The following is a 16,044-nucleotide window of genomic DNA, read 5'->3' on the forward strand; positions in this document are numbered from 1 at the left end:
GAGCAAAAAGGGTCAGAAGAATGCGAAGGCTCCAAGTAGGGGGTGTGCGCTGGAGGGTCCAAAACTAACAAACAAAGCAAAGATTCCCTTGACCTGGTGGGGTCAGTGCTTGGCAAGTTTACGAGAAAAAAGCAGGGTGGCTGGTGTGAGGGGGACATTTGCAGACTTGGTCCCTGGTGTCAGAAGACCACTAGCTAGTCTAGTTATGTTCTCTTCAAGTTCAAGAAATTCATGGGGTCAAAATCTTGAAGTCATGAAAGGAATGTCGGAAAAGTTGACTATTTCACAGTTATAAGCAATGAGTTAAGCCTACATTGCAAGAGGGAGTTGGGGGGGGGCACATCCATTTAGATCAGGGATGGGGCTTCTGAGTCTCAGGAAGTCACAGGACCCACGGTCCAAGGCCACATCACTGTACCTTTGGAAGTCTGTCTCATTATTCCTTTTTGGTTCTTTCGGAAATTCTGCCAGAAGTATTTGTTTTTCTTCTTCCAATCTCCTTTGCCTTTAAGAAAGAAACAAAGAAAAGGAGTGTGTGTGGGGAGGGGGGGGAGGGAGGGAGGGAGAGGTACACAAGCAGTAAATCCACTCCACTAGTATCCAACATAGTGTCTTTCTCCCAGTGTCAGAGCTTAAACAAATACTCTGATTTCACAAAGGACAGTTTTTTGGTTTGTGAAAGGTGGGAGAAATAGCTAAAAAAATAAAGTGGTTTAAAAGAAAATAAATTTGCTAGTAGCAAAAAGAAAAAAAAGGGGGGGGAGAAGAAAAGAAAGTCTCGATAGAGATAAGAAAAGCAACACAGAAACATCAGAAGGGCAGGGCTGGCATGTGCTCTTGGGCTCACTTTGAAGCTTGTTTAGCCAGCCTGCCTTCTGCCTTGTATTGGGGCTCACTCCAGACCTTTGGTGGCAGCCACAATTATTTCCACTCTGCCACAAATAGAAGGCTTGCGGAAGTCCACGTTGTTTTGTTTTCTTCCTGCTGCCTGCCCACCATTGCTTTCTCTTTCTCTTATTGCAAACTTAAGGAAGAAAACACACCGGCTATTTATTCTGCCCTAGTATTCGCTGGTCAACACAGTTAACCAGCCTGGTTCGCTGCAGTGTTTGGTGACACGGATCTATAGCCCAACTCTGTGATGTTTAGGCTTCTTGGTGACCAAGCTACAGATTAACACAGTCACAAAAACAAGAGAAACAGAGTGCTTGGATTTCTCCTAGCTCTCTGCCCCTTTGACCTCCCTCTCATCTCAGACTAGGATCAGGTGATTCAGCAATGAAAATAAATTTGCCACCGATAGACATTTTTTTAAATCTATTATGGTTCTAGGAGTTGACAATACAAAATACCTTTTTAAAAGCAAACAGAAAGGCTGGATGATAGCTTAGTCAGTGAGCAGATTGTTACACAAGCATGAGAAGCAAAGTTGAATCTCCCAGAATCCACAAGCTTGAAGCTGGGCATGGTGGCACATATTAAAACCCCATCACCAAACAGGCAGAAGTAGGCAGGTCCTTCTGGCTCCTGGGCCAACCAGTCTAGTGACCTGGTGTGCTTTAGGCCAATGAAAGAGACTGTTGTCTCAAACAACCAGGCTCCTGAGGAATGACAATCAAGTTGTCTCTGTGTGTCTCTGTCTCTGTCTCTCTACTCCTCTCTGTCTCTCTCTCTGTCTCTCTCTCTCTCTCTCTCTCACACACACACACACACACACACTTTTAAAAGACAAACGTAAGGGAAGACAGTCAGTGAGCAGGAAGAAAGTTCTTCATTCTTTAAAAAGAAGAGGCAGTGGCAGCAATGGCCGCCACCATGCTGATGTGGCATGCCCTGCCCGAACTGCAGCTCTGTCTCCATTTGGCTGTCTGTCTGGTTGCCCTGTGGCCACTGGAAGCAAGACCCAGCAAAGTAGCGGCTTCCACAGTCTAGACTGGCAGTGCCAGGCAGTGAAGCATGGAGTAGCCAAGTGAGAACTCCATCTCTGGTGCTCACAAGCTAGCAAGGGTGTCATTTGTCACAACAGGATGCCCTCATTTAGATGCCGACAGCCCTGGAGGCCTGGGAAAGAAATCCAAGCCCTTCTGCCTTGAGTTCCCTAGGTTCTTGGATCCTCAAGGCTAGTTTCGTGGGGTCTGCTGCTGGCAAGTGAACCCTGAAAGCAGACATCAGCCACCAAAAGGGAAAGCAGATTCAGTGTCAGTCATTTGACTTTTCCTTAAGGAGGAGGCTACAGTGCATTTCTCTATCTATAAGCTGTATATTCCCTTCCTTCTCTCTCATATATGTGTGTGTGTGCCTCCTGAGTGGTGGGATTAAAGGCATGTGATTAGAGGCAGCTCAAATTCTGCCTCTGTAAAATGGAGATAATAAAAGTAGCTAACATCTTTTCAGCACTTACAATACACAAACCCTTTGCTATTTAACAGTCTATCTCACTTAAGTCTCATGTTTCTCCTGTTTTTAACTGCAACTGGGCCTTATGTAGCTCAGACTGGCCTAGAACTAAATACCTTCCCGCCTCAGGCTCCCATGTGCTGAGATCATACTTGAGTCCTACCATGTTCACTGCTGAGATCACACTTGAGTCCTACCATGTTCACTGCTGAGATCACACTTGAGTCCTACCATGTTCACTGCTGAGATCACACTTGAGTCCTACCATGTTCACTGCTGAGATCACACTTGAGTCCTACCATGTTCACTGCTGAGATCACACTTGAGTCCTACCATGTTCACTGCTGAGATCACACTTGCGTCCTACCATGTTCACTGCTGAGATCACACTTGAGTCCTACCATGTTCACTGCTGAGATCACACTTGCGTCCTACCATGTTCACTGCTGAGATCACACTTGCGTCCTACCATGTTCACTGCTGAGATCACACTTGAGTCCTACCATGTTCACTGCTGAGATCACACTTGCGTCCTACCATGTTCACTGCTGAGATCACACTTGAGTCCTACCATGTTCACTGCTGAGATCACACTTGAGTCCTACCATGTTCACTGCTGAGATCACACTTGAGTCCTACCATGTTCACTGCTGAGATCACACTTGAGTCCTACCATGTTCACTGCTGAGATCACACTTGCGTCCTACCATGTTCACTGCTGAGATCACACTTGAGTCCTACCATGTTCACTGCTGAGATCACACTTGCGTCCTACCATGTTCACTGCTGAGATCACACTTGAGTCCTACCATGTTCACTGCTGGGTCAGCATTTATGATTCAAATCCTGGTAGCCGGAGTTCAGTTCTTGTTACCCACCCACCCTCTGGCCTTTGCTATAACAAGAGTAGATCTTATAATCAAGGATATATATAATTTATAATGCCTTGAATGCATATTATTTTATTTACACGTTCCAAATGTCAGAGGGCATCATTAGAGAAACAAACAAACTTAGGAAATTCTCCTGACAGAGTCATGTGCTCATGACAGAGGAAATTATGAATAAGCTGGCAAAAGGGCTGGTGGCTGAGATTATGGCTTATCCAATAGGATGCACAAGGAAGCCTCTCTCTGTTAACAATATTTATCGGGTAGAGATATTCATAAATGGCCACTTCTGAAGACTTGCAGAACAGTATGTAGACCAAGATGCTACTTGTACTTTCAAAAGAACAATTCATGCTGGGCGGTGGTGGTGCACTCCTTTAAACCCCAGCACTGGGACTGTCTAACACACTGAGACGTAACTCCCAGCCGATCTCTGAGTTCGAGGCAGCCTGGTCTACAAAGTGAGTTCCAGGACAGCCAGGGCTACACAGAGAAACCCTGTCTCGAAAAAACAAAAACAAACAAAACAAAACAACAACAACAAAACCATTCATAATGGCAGAAAGAGAAGAAAATTGTACATCAAATACCAGGGTCAGAGAGATGGTCAGCTTAGGCAATACAGTGCTTGGTAAAAAGCACATGGAACTGAGCTTGGATCCTCAGCTCACACAGTAAAAATCACATCATGATGGCATATGTCTATAACCCTAGAGCCAGGGAGAAAGGCAGGCAGGCTTGCCCAGAGGCTGATGGCCAGCTGGTCTACCTGAACTGGTGGAGCTCCAAATGGGACAAACCCAAAAAGTAAAGGGGAGAGTGTCTGGAGGACATCTAGTGTGCACCTCAATCACACACATACATGCACATACACACACATATAAACAAACACACATAATCTTTTACAGTATCTATTTCTGAGTTGACAGATGATGATAATGATGACTTCAGCGAGGTCTATAACTCTACATGTCTATATATCCTCTATAAGCTATGAAAATGAAATAATTCAGTTAAATATTTAAATCAAGGGCAGTGGTACTGACCTACACAGCCGTCTTCTGAGTTTGATTTATGGAGAGGGTACCTAGGAAAGAAAACACAATGCATATATATTACTAGAAGGCCTTGGTTTTAAGGGATTTTCACAGAAACCTTCCTAACCTGTTGGACCTTGGCCCAACAGTGTGTAACGGAGGCGGGGGAATCTTTATAGGTGCTCTTTCCCATCTGTCTGCTGACATAATAGAAAATGGGTACCGTTTGTCAATACTGATTAATAAAAGACCCAGTCTAGACGGGACTTCTATTTAAAAATTAGAATATCGGTGTCACTACAGATCGTCTGTCTGTGAGCTCAGCACTGGGAATGTTCTTTGCCGCAGGAACGTCTGTAGGCTAAGTGAGGAAGAAAGAGTATGTATATCAGAGCGACCATATCAACACCACAGCACAGTGGCTGCTTGGCAGCTGGAAAACAGATCTGTGTACACAGGGAAGGTGGGAGATGCTGTCAAAGTGAGACTCAATGCCCAGGTGGAGGGGCAGCTAGTAGAGAGCTCCTGTAGTTGGTGACTTCCAACTGGCAAGGGTGACAGTTGGTTTTGCCAGATCTTGTAAGACTCAAAATCAAGCCAGAGATCTGCCAGTGAGGGCTTCACGATTTGGAGTCACGGCAGATTTTTTTTTTTTTTTTAATGCATCCAAGTTAATCAACCTGTGTCTGTTTGGCATTCCACCTTGAACCAGGCTGTCAGCGTGAGGCAGCCGACCCAGGTAACCCCAGGCAATGTGGAATAGTAACAGCCAGCGAGTGAGGAACTTCTCTGGGAAGCACTCAGACAGCACCAACTTAGAGCACGATAGTAGGAGAAGCAACGAATATTAGCATGGGGCGGGTGGCAAGTAGAGATCAGATCAAAATCCTCATTTGCTGGATACAAACTGTAGAGGACAACGTTGGTGCCCTTGGGCATGCCAAAGAGCTTGCATCAGAGGAGAAGTTGGGAACTTAGAGACTTAACACCCAAATCTTCTCTCCAAGTTCACTGCCAAAAAGCAAGATTTAAAAGAAGCTTGGCTAAACACTGTCGCTGCTGCCCAGAAAGCCAGTTGTGAGGCCAGGTACTGAGAAGGGAGACTGAGAATAGTCAGAGGAAAAGTGGCAGAACTTTAAACATCTAACAGAGACCTTGCAGGTACAGTGGCCTCAAGGATTTAAGGGGCAGAATGGAGAGGGGAGGTTTCTCATGCAGCCCCCTCCTCCCCACCCCAGTGATCAAGGCATTACTTAGATGTCCGGGCACTGATGGTGACAGGCGGGTTGGTACCCAGACCCTGTGAGTAACATAATGCTCCACATCTGAGAGGCAAGAACAGTTCTGACAGGCACAAAACCCTGAAAGCTCGCCACAATCAACTAGGAAAGGTTCGAAAACAACAGACACAGGTGAAACCATTGCAGAAGTCAAGGTCAAGAGCTAGATGTATCCCCGCACACAGCACGAATGCGTGTGCGTACACAAATACACCGTCCCACCTACAGTCAGAAAACATACCTGATCACCAAATTACACCCCTCTCCCAAAGCTCTAGAATCTATTTTCCCTCCTCCTTTGTACTGCAAAAATAAGAGATTCAACTCACATCTACCCGAAAGGCTGCCCAGCGGTAGCCATTTTAAGTTCTATAAACATTCAGACAAAATATATCTAGCAATATCACATTAGGGACAAAGGTATGGAGAAATGAGGCTTTTGGTTAGAGAGTGGGTGTTTATGAACAAGGATGCTTGCTGGGACAAAAACATACCTCCGCTGTTTGAATGTCTGTCTAGCACACAGAGCCCTGGGTTTGACCCATCACTGCACAGCACTGACGGGAGTTGGTGTTCTTTTGTAATCACAGCACTTGGGAAGTGAAAGCAAGAGGGTCTCTACTACACCAAGAGTTCAAGGCCAGTCTGGAGTTGTCTCAAATAAGCAAACAAGGAGGCATTCAAAGATGATGAGGTGGGGTCTGGTTGGTCTTGACTGGAGTGCAGGGTACAAGGAGATCAGAAAAGCATTTCTAGATTCATCTCTGAAAGTCCTCATAGATAGGTAACTAAGGGGGAAGGCTCACCCACCTGAATATGGGTTTTATTATCTAATAGGCTGAAGCCTAGATGGGCTAAAAAGTGGCAAGGCAACAGTCTCCATGATCCAGGACTCCACGGTAAGTCTACATTTACCAGACACTGTGACGTAAGCACTGTTCTCACCACATGCCTCCTGCTCTCCGTGCCTCCATCTTACCTTAGTCCCCAAACAAGCCAAAGCAGGAGCACAAACAAATCTTTCTCTCTTGTTTCCTCTCTGGTCCTTGTCACAACATGACACAATAATACACACCAGAAGCCAAAAAAGCAGGGACAACTGCAGGCTCATAGCCACAGGTGAATTATGAGACCAACAGAGACTGTCAACACTGAGCCATCAGCTGGCTATCTGACAGGACAAGAAGGAAGGGAATCTTTCAAAGAGTGATCATCTTTGGGCTGTTCTTGAATTCTTAGGATCTGAACAATACTGACCATTGCTAAGAACCAACTACATGAGATATCTGCAGTGCTGGCTTAAAACCAGCACCAAGGAGGTCAGAACTCCCCAGCCATTTTTTCTTACACCGAAAGAAATATGTTCTCAGGCAAATGGTCTGCAGAACTCTTTAACTCCTCTGAAGACAGAGAATAGTAGATCTTAAAGGATTAAGTGACTTTTAACTATCACTTGATGTATATTCCAATTTTATAAGAAGCGATGATTCCCACGAGGGAAGGTATGGATGGATAGCTTGTTGCTTGGTGGCCACTTGGTAGTCCCTAGGGATTATGCCAAGTGGCCTGCTGTGGCCTGGCTGTCTTTGAAATGTATGCCTTTTTCTCTCTGGGTAGAATGAAGATTAATCATTTCAATCCTACCTTTGATATTTTCGAAAGCTCCTTTCTATCCCAAAGCCATCTTTCTATACTTTCAGGCAAATGCTAATGTCCAATCCCATAAATAAAAATGCTTACAAATTTGCCATTTAAGGACAGGCTCGTTCTCACTGCTACCCAGACATTACAAAATCTACTCATAGGCTCTACCCCAAAGTACAGACTTTGTTACTTTCATTCACTCTCTTCAAATTATCATGCATGTTGGGTAATTTTATCCTCTGGTTTGTCCATACCCACACTTCTTGCATTTCCCCAGATGGCCTGAAGATGGCACTGTAGATTCTTCTTTTAGTGGTGATCTAGAGCGTGGAATTTTGTTTTTAATTTTTCACAAGTTTACAACACACGGACTGGCTAGTGTGAGGCTCCTCAGCTCACCACTGCTCAAGAGAGAAAAGTGACACCATATGCATTTGGACCTGCATGGCTGGCAGAGGAATGCGAAATCACACACACACACACACATATGCACACGCGCACGCATGCTCTTGAGAGCCCTTCTAACAACCATCCTACAGGACCTGAAACTAACTACGTAAGAGCAGGCAGGAGTCATCATCTCCTGGCCCTGTGATGGAAGAAGCAGCTCTCAAAAGGAGGCCGCCTCCAATCACAACTTCTTCCAAGCCCACACTGTGTGCTGGAGAGTGACAGGTCTAAAGGATGTTTAGCCCAGCCCCCATGCCACACACACACACACACACACACACACACACACACACCATCATAGATAAGGGAGTAAAAGGAACGGGCACTAGGAAGTAATACTTAGTGTCTGTTACACTCTGAAGGTATTGTACCTAAAGTCTCAAAAAGTCTGGGGATGTGATTTCTTGTTTACAGGTCAAGCGGTCCCGGGTTCAAACCCAGGACAAGCCTGTCTTAATTCTCCAGCAGTAAGCCAGAGTGAACATGTTTTCTAAACTATGGTTAAGACCCCCCTACATTGCTAACATGTGAACATTGCTCCTTAAGATACCTAAACTACTTTGGCTGTTTCTAAAGACAAAACTCATTTAAGAAAATTCCTAATTTAAGGAATTATTGGTTTAAGAAAAGAAATCCAGGGCACATATCCTCAGAACTTGGACCATGTCATTCCTTCATCCAGGCATTTCCAACCATCCTTCCTTTCTCCCATCTGCATTCAGACCCCAGTGAGTCAAGCACCTGCTGGGCCACAGGGAGATTGCCTAAAGGAGACAGGTGAGGCTTTGCAGCTTTGGGGCTGGGGTGAGGAGGCAGGAAGGGTTGCAGGGTCAGTGGGGGTTGGTGTGGGGGTGGGGAGAGGAGTATGGACAGGTGTAGGAGACCTCCCTGAAGAGGTAGCCTTCAAGTAGAACAGGAACGGCTGTGACATTCACACCCCAGCGAGGCGGAAGAACAGGGCGGAAGCGAAGGAGAGCGTCCAAGAGTCTACCTTGGGCCAGTGGCATCGGGTTGGGGGAAGGTGAGAGGAGGAGCCAGGAGCATATGTGAGACCAGAGCTGCAGACAAAAGCTTAATAGTTATTACTCATATTATAAAACAATAGAGACAGTGGAATATAATACAGAGAGACTGGGGGCTGGAGAGATGGCTAAGTGGTTAAGAGCACCGACTGTTCTTCCAGAGGTCCTGAGTTCAATTCCCAGCAACCACATGGTGGCTCACAACCATCTGTAATGGGATCTGGTGTGTCTGAAGACAGCTACAGTGTACTCATATACATAAAATAGATAAATAAATAAATCTTCAAAACAAAACAAAACAAAGTCAGGCGTGTTTGGAGACCGAGTCCTGATTTTTAGGAGTCAGAAAGAAGTGGGGCCAGGCAGTGATATGTGGAGAAGCTGCCCACAAAGAGAAGAAATACAGGCTGGAGTTAAAACTCGTCAGTGTTTATAGTTACAGTGCTGCGTCACTCTCAGCACAGGCTGTACACGGGCTACCCTACTTTCTATGGAGTTTCTTGTATTGGTGAAGACATCCTCATTAGATCACCCACATGTCAGAATTCCCTGAGCCTCTGTAGAATTCAACCTTCAAAATCAAGACTTCCACGTAGACATTTCCAAGTGCAGAATGTTGTGTGCCCCCTAAAGTCTCAGGGCAGGGGGCACAGAAATGCCCTGCGTGATTGCCAAGTGTTTTGGGGATACTTGAGGAGCTGGCTGCGGGGATGTTGCGGAGACACCTTCTGGTCTGCTGACGGAAGGAAAGAGAATGACCACTGTGTGTCCGACTCGTTTCTTCTTGTAGCTACATTTAAGTATCCTAAGGTGCACCCAGGCCAAAACAACCCATCTCACTTTCACATGTGGAGACCAGCACTTAGCAAAAGCACAATAAATGTCGGCGTTCAAAGAAAGTCCTAAACTATACCCCACGCCAGGCTTAGTGACGCTTCACTGTAACTAAACAAACAAACATACGTGCGTACACACACAAATGCAGTTATAACCTAATTTGTAAAAAGCAACATATGTTATACATTACTTGAAACCTGTACTTACAGAGTTTTTTTTTTTTTAATGGCACAATAATCTTAAATCTCAGGATATAAAACTTCGGCGCGAGTTTTCTCCCTGCTGGATTTGGACTCGGGGATCTTGCTGTTCCTGTTATTACCCAGCATCACCACAGGCTGCCCCCAAAGCTAGTCACCTGCTCCTCTGGAAACAGAGAAGGGACATAGCTGTGCTACAAGGTGGTAAGGCTCAGAAAGGGCTTGCTAGTGTGTGACAGTTTGGGGCTACACTCCCAGCATTAGAAAGGCAGAGGCAAGAATAGTGTTGAGTTCAAGGCTAGCCTGGGCTATACAGCTAGACTCCTGTCTTAAAAACAGCTGACTGATCTTAAAGAAAGCAATTTCCTTTTTTGTGAGCTACGTAAGTCGTAAGTATAATCTATATTGTGCTTAGTAATATACACGTATTAGATATGTATGGGATTTTTAATGTTTTTATTTATTCTTGGAGAACTTATTCACGAGTTTGTCAGATTCTTCACCCTCCAGGGATGGGGCCTGCACTGGAGTGTGGTTGATATACCCACACTCCACTGGGCAAAAGTAACTGATTTTTTTTTTATTGGTTATCAACTGTGATAGCTTCTTGGCTAGCAGTGGGACATTGTGCCCACTTCTATATGGAATTTTTCTGAGACAGAGTTTCGTGTCCCATGGCTGGCTTCTAACTTGCTATGTGGCTGAAGACTGGCTTTGAATTTCTCCTTTTTTCTGCCTCCATCTCCCAAGCACTGAGACTATAGGAAGGCACCACCCACCCCATAATCACGGTAGGCAAACAATCTACAAACTGAGCCATCGCCCCTGGCCTAATGAATATTATCCATAAGATAGCAAATACATTTTTTATCTCGTGAACATTCTTCTCTATTTAATAGAAATAAACACGGATATTTAGCTAATGCCATCTACTACCGGCCATAAAAACTCAAGAGGTTACCCAGCTGCAGGGACAAGGCTGAAGTGAAGTCAGAGACAGAACAGCCTGGGCAGTAAGGAAAGGCTCACTTTCAAGGTTGGGAAGAGACAGAGGCTGGCGCCCCCTAGTGCTCAGTCCTGCATAAGTCTCTTGCTTGAGGCCAAACGTGGGCCTTCCTAGTGGAAAGGAGGCATTTCACACATATCTCAGTGCAGTCAATTCTCCAACTGTGAGGGAGAGTAATTCTCCCACGGAGTCTTAGAACTCCATAAATATCCACGGCAAACAGCAACACCAGTCATATTTTATCAACCCAGTCAAAACACTCTCTTATTCAGACCTGTTTTGTTTGTTTTTCATTTCAGAGTCCTTTCTCAGCTAGAACTTGCTTCTTGTTGTCTTCAGTTCAGCTTGCTGGCTTTTTGTTTTGTCTGAGAGAGCATCTCACACTGTAGCCCATGCTGGTGTCAAATCCACAGCAGCCTTCAGGTCCCAGATTTCTGGGACTGTAGGTACAAGCCACCATTCTCAGCTTTGGCCTGTAGTTTCTGGCTTTCTGCTTAACAAAGTAGAAAGTCACCTCCATAAATGATCAAGGTGGCTTGTGTAGTGTGAAATCCAAGGCAACAAGCCCATCCCAGGATAAGAGTCACATGCTGTGAAGTCAAGCAGATTTGGGGAGAGGCATATTCACACCTTGATGCCTCTGGGTAAAGCAGCTATAATAAAATGGCTCCTACCTTACGAGGCTGTTGGGAGATGATTTGAGTGGATAAATGGAAACTCCTTATGTGGTGCCTGCCCCTTGGGAATATCCTTGTAAATGACACCTATGTAAGTATCCATCAAAGCCATAGGCAAACTGAAGCCTCCAGCGTCGTCTACAAAGCTCACCTTTGCCGCTGCAGCACACGACTCTGGCAGACACCCCCTCCGCTAGATTAAGCCATTTCTGGTCACTGAACTGTCTCAGTGCTAATTTGTTTTCATGTCAACCCCTCTCCAGTATTTTGACATAGTTATTTCTTTTTCTCATTTCCAGAAGCGACTTATTAGAATCCCAACATAACATACACTTGGTGATGGAGTGCGAAGTCAAATGTTCTTTGGTTTATTTGTAGCATGATATTATTTCCATTTGTCTATATCTTATTGTCGGGTGTGCGGAAGCAATGGCTCACTGGTAAGAGTGCTTGCTGCTCTTCACAGGACCAGCATCCGGGCCCTAACATCTCCATCAAACAGCTGACAACCACCACCTGCGACTCTAGGGAACCCCACGCCTTCTTCTGGCCTCTGAGGGTACCAGTGTGTGTGTGTGTGTGTGTGTGTGTGTGTGTCTAAAATTTAAAGACTTTTTAAAAGTTTTTATATCCTACTGTCTCCCAGTGCAGTATTTAGCTTGGTAAAGCATGGTATATATTAATTTCTTTTTACTAAGGCTGAGAAGTTTTTTTCAATATGAATACATTTCCTAGAAAATTATTTGAATCCATCAATTATGTAACATTAACTTTCTACAAGTAATGGCAGGCTTTTCAAGTTGATGAAATATAATTGTTGTCACAACAGTACAACCAACCCACACTTTAATTCTGCTATTTACAGGTCTAATTTTAATTGTCAACTTGGCACACCTAGGATCACCCAAGGATAGATCGTCTTCATGAAGGACTACTGGGATCAGGTTGACCTGTATGCATGTTTGTGGGAGATTGTCTTGATTACACATAAACTGATCCGTGAAGATTCAGCCCACTATGAGTGGCACCATTCCCTAGGCAGGGAGCCTCACACTGTAGGAGTTAAAGAAATCTAGCTCTATACAAATATGCATGAACTTATTCTCCCTCCACTCTTGCATGTGATCTAGATGAGGTGCTTTCAGTGTTTACACTGGCTTTTCTGCAATGACTGACAGCAACCTGGAATTACAAGTGAAACAAACAAACAAACAGCCTTTCTCCCCTAAGCTGCTTTTGGTCAGGCATTTTATCACAGCTCAGAAAAGACAGGACAAGGTCCTGTTACCACATGGCATAAATTCTTAGGCCCAGAGACTGCTAAACGCACGTGGAAGACAACTGAAATCTCAATCTATGACCTTTTACAATTGTAACTTTTTCTACCTCATCTCCTTTCCATATTTTCCTTGGTTCTAATTATCCTCAAAACCACTTTAAGTAAGGCTACTCCTTTCATGAGATGTCTCAAAAAGACACTGGATTCAGAAGATGACCTGCATGGTGCGTAGAGCATGCCGACACATGCTAAGCACGAACTTAATAAAATCTGAGGAAGGGAGTAACTCTTCTTCCTTGGCTTTGACTCATGCTTCTCTCAGGCCTTCTTAAAATGTACTTCACCTTCTCAGCTTGGGTCTCTGGCACCTCCGGGGTAGACAAGTTCTCCAAGCCAAAAAGCAGAGTTCCAAGCCTTCTGCAACTGAAAACCCTTCACAGAGATGCACTCAAGGGATGTCCATCTTTTCATGCACCAGCTAGTAACTTGTCCTGCAAGTTAATGATTCAGGCAGGTCACTGGCAGAAATGCAAGACTTTCACATCTGGCGAGCAGCCAAATGCCATCTATCCACAGTGGAAGTCCAAGGCCCGACTGTGTCCGGGCTACGGGCTCATGAAGGCCAGGACTTACGAGCAGAAGGATGGAGGAAATCACGCTGTGACGTGATTTCAGGTTAAGGGTTAGAGACATGCAAAAACCAAATCCAGGACAGCTTTGTTTATATCTTTATCGACATGTTGTCCCTCAATTCCCAGGGGCCTCTCACTGTGGCTTACTTTTCCATAGGGGCCATATTTTTCCCGTATTTTCTTCTGTCTCTTCCCCCTTCCTCTTTCTATCTCTGTTTCCCTGTCTTGGACAGATTCGAATGTAGGCAAGGCTGCCTCAAACTTGCTGTTTAGCCAAGGGCGATCTTGAACTTCCAATCCCTCTGTCTTCACCTTCTGAATGCTAGAATAGCAGGCATGCACCATCACACAGGGCTTAATACATTGCTCGGGGCGGGACCAAGGGCCTTATGCACGCTCTGTAGGCAAGCGCTCTACCAAGTGGTGAGCTACATCATCTCCAGCTCTCCTATCTTTCTTCATTTGTGACTCAATGGTTCAGAACTAAGAAAGAAGTGACTATAAAAAGGGTTACATGGATGCTAGCGTTGCTGGTAATAATCATTGATAGTAACAGCATGCATCCCAGTATCTATGATAAATGCCTTTCCAGTTCCTCCAAATGAAGCAATCAATCTTCAGAACATCTTTATGACACACTGGATGGCCCATAATATTTTAAGTAAGATCATATAGAAAGGAATCATGACCGATTATTTTCATATAAAAATGATGCCAATGATGGCTTGTTGTTTGCTTGGTAGAGATAATGAAGTTCTGTGTTACTTGATGAGGGAACTACATCACAGTCCAGTACACAGCTTCTATGCGTCCACAATTAATCAAGTAGATTTCATTAACTTGCTCTAAGGTAATAAATTAACTTGCCTCCTAACTCAATAACTTTTCTCATTTTCTTTCTTCCTGCTAGAGTCATGATTTGGGCTGGGTGGCAGTGTAATCTGTGAAACATTTTCTTGGACTCTCTTGCAGCTAAGGGAGAGCATGTATCCCGTCACGCAGAAAAGAAACGCTAGAATTTTCTGGTAGTTTTAAGAAAGTTAGTGTTTGTGTGATTAAAAGAACTATCTCAATATATACACCCTCTTCCTTTGCTTTCCTTCTCTACTTTGTCTGAAACACAGGACGCATACCTAAGTAGTCATCAGTTACCATAAGGGAGGGAATCACACTTGATGGTGTAGCAGAAAGGAAGGAATTCCAGCTCGACCAGTCTTGGAATTCTGCCCTACAGGGTCCTGGCTATAGGAGAATGTGCAGCTGAGAATTTGTCAATGCTGAGGGTATATTAGCCTGATGGTATATCCATAACAGACAGTTGGTTAGTGAAGTAAGAGAGAGAGAAATAGACCGAGAGAGAGAGAGCGCGAGCGAGTCAGTCATCACCATCACCATGTTTGTGGTATACATATATATGTCTATTTCCAGCACAAGCATGCAGTTACCTGTAAAGCCAGAAGAGGGCTACATGTGCCCTGGAGCTGGAGTTGTGAGCTACCTGGTGTCCCTGTTGGAAACAACTACTAACTGCTAAGCCATGGTCCCAGCCTCAAACTCTGGCTTTTGACTGACTCCTCAACAGGCATACAAATAAAGGCAGAAAGAGCCGTAAAGAACCTTGAATATCTTGTTCATACTATTTACTGCTCTCAGTCAATCTCTCCGCCTTCATTTTACAGCTCCCTGTGAACTTCAGCTTTTATTTAGGTTTTTATGTTTTCAGAATTATTGGGTTTGTCTAAAGAAAAAGAAATTAAACAAAACAGGGCTGGGGGGGGTTCTCCTCAAAAATCTACTTTCCACAAAACTAAAGGAGAATATAAGTAACTTTATATGAGCTTAAATAGTCTAAGAAGAAGAAAAATGAATAAACTGAAATATGTAGGACTGCGCAGTGTAGCTTAGGGGCGAGCATTTGTCCGGTGTGAAGGCTCAGTGTGATGCCCACACTGCAAAACACAAAGGAAACAAAACAGTTAAATAGTTGCTACTCATTTTGTGTTTGCCACAAAATTATTTTTCCCTCTAATTCTGCTTGAGGAGTTTCTGAAAATATGTAATAAATATGTGGGGGAAAAAAAGAGGTTTCCCAGCAATGGAGCTTGATTGAACATATAGACAGGCCACCTCTGCATTCGGCTCTGGAGACCAAGTAGCTATCAGACCTGCAGGCCTGGAGAGCCAGGGTGCAAATGGTAGCATTTGCTACTTAACCATTCTTGGCCACGGGAACTCTGGGTAATGGATCCCAGGTGAGGCGAGCTGGATTTCCTCACAAAGCTATTATGCCCTACGGGGAAAACAAGCCTCAAGAGGCAGTCTTTACCAGGTTTGGCCTCAGGGTGGGGAGGAGCGAGGATGAGAGGAAGAAAAAGAGACTCCATTCAATTATCTCCTCCCCGGTTTCCATGGCAATGGCTCCGGAAGCAGGTCGGAACTTTCTCAGTGGAAACAAACAGGAGCTCCCATTCACCAGCACCCAAGCCTGCTGGCCACACTAGCCGCTTGTGCAGACGCCCAGGCAGGGACAGGGGGTTAAGGAGCCTTTCTTCTGTCACCTGCTCCGGGGACAGGAGCGGTTGGGGTGCACTGATGAGACTGCTGCTGAAGGTCAAAGCCAGAGAACTCTGGGTAGGAGCGACCCTTACTCTCCTTGCTAGAGGCCCTTCTGGAGACCACTGTGGAAGCCTCCT

The 16,044-nt window shown here is 44.9% G+C and overlaps 1 protein-coding gene across 2 annotated transcripts in view; it reads right to left on the reverse strand.

The window, feature by feature from the left end:
* The window catches only part of Sash1 (SAM and SH3 domain containing 1), a 224,507-nt gene that overhangs the window by 61,916 nt on the left and 146,547 nt on the right, over positions 1–16,044 (reverse strand). For both annotated transcript variants that reach the window (XM_029482360.2, XM_021174241.3), the window contains exons 5-6: positions 4,334–4,374; positions 419–505 (exon numbers count right to left, since the gene is read on the reverse strand). In XM_029482360.2, the coding sequence (XP_029338220.1) occupies positions 419–505; positions 4,334–4,374 (128 nt within the window). The remainder of the gene's footprint in view (positions 1–418; positions 506–4,333; positions 4,375–16,044) is intronic.

This window comes from Mus caroli, unplaced genomic scaffold, assembly GCF_978045245.1.
Source record: "Mus caroli unplaced genomic scaffold, Mus_caroli_1 scaffold_9, whole genome shotgun sequence".
In the NCBI taxonomy this organism is placed as follows: domain Eukaryota; kingdom Metazoa; phylum Chordata; class Mammalia; order Rodentia; family Muridae; genus Mus; species Mus caroli.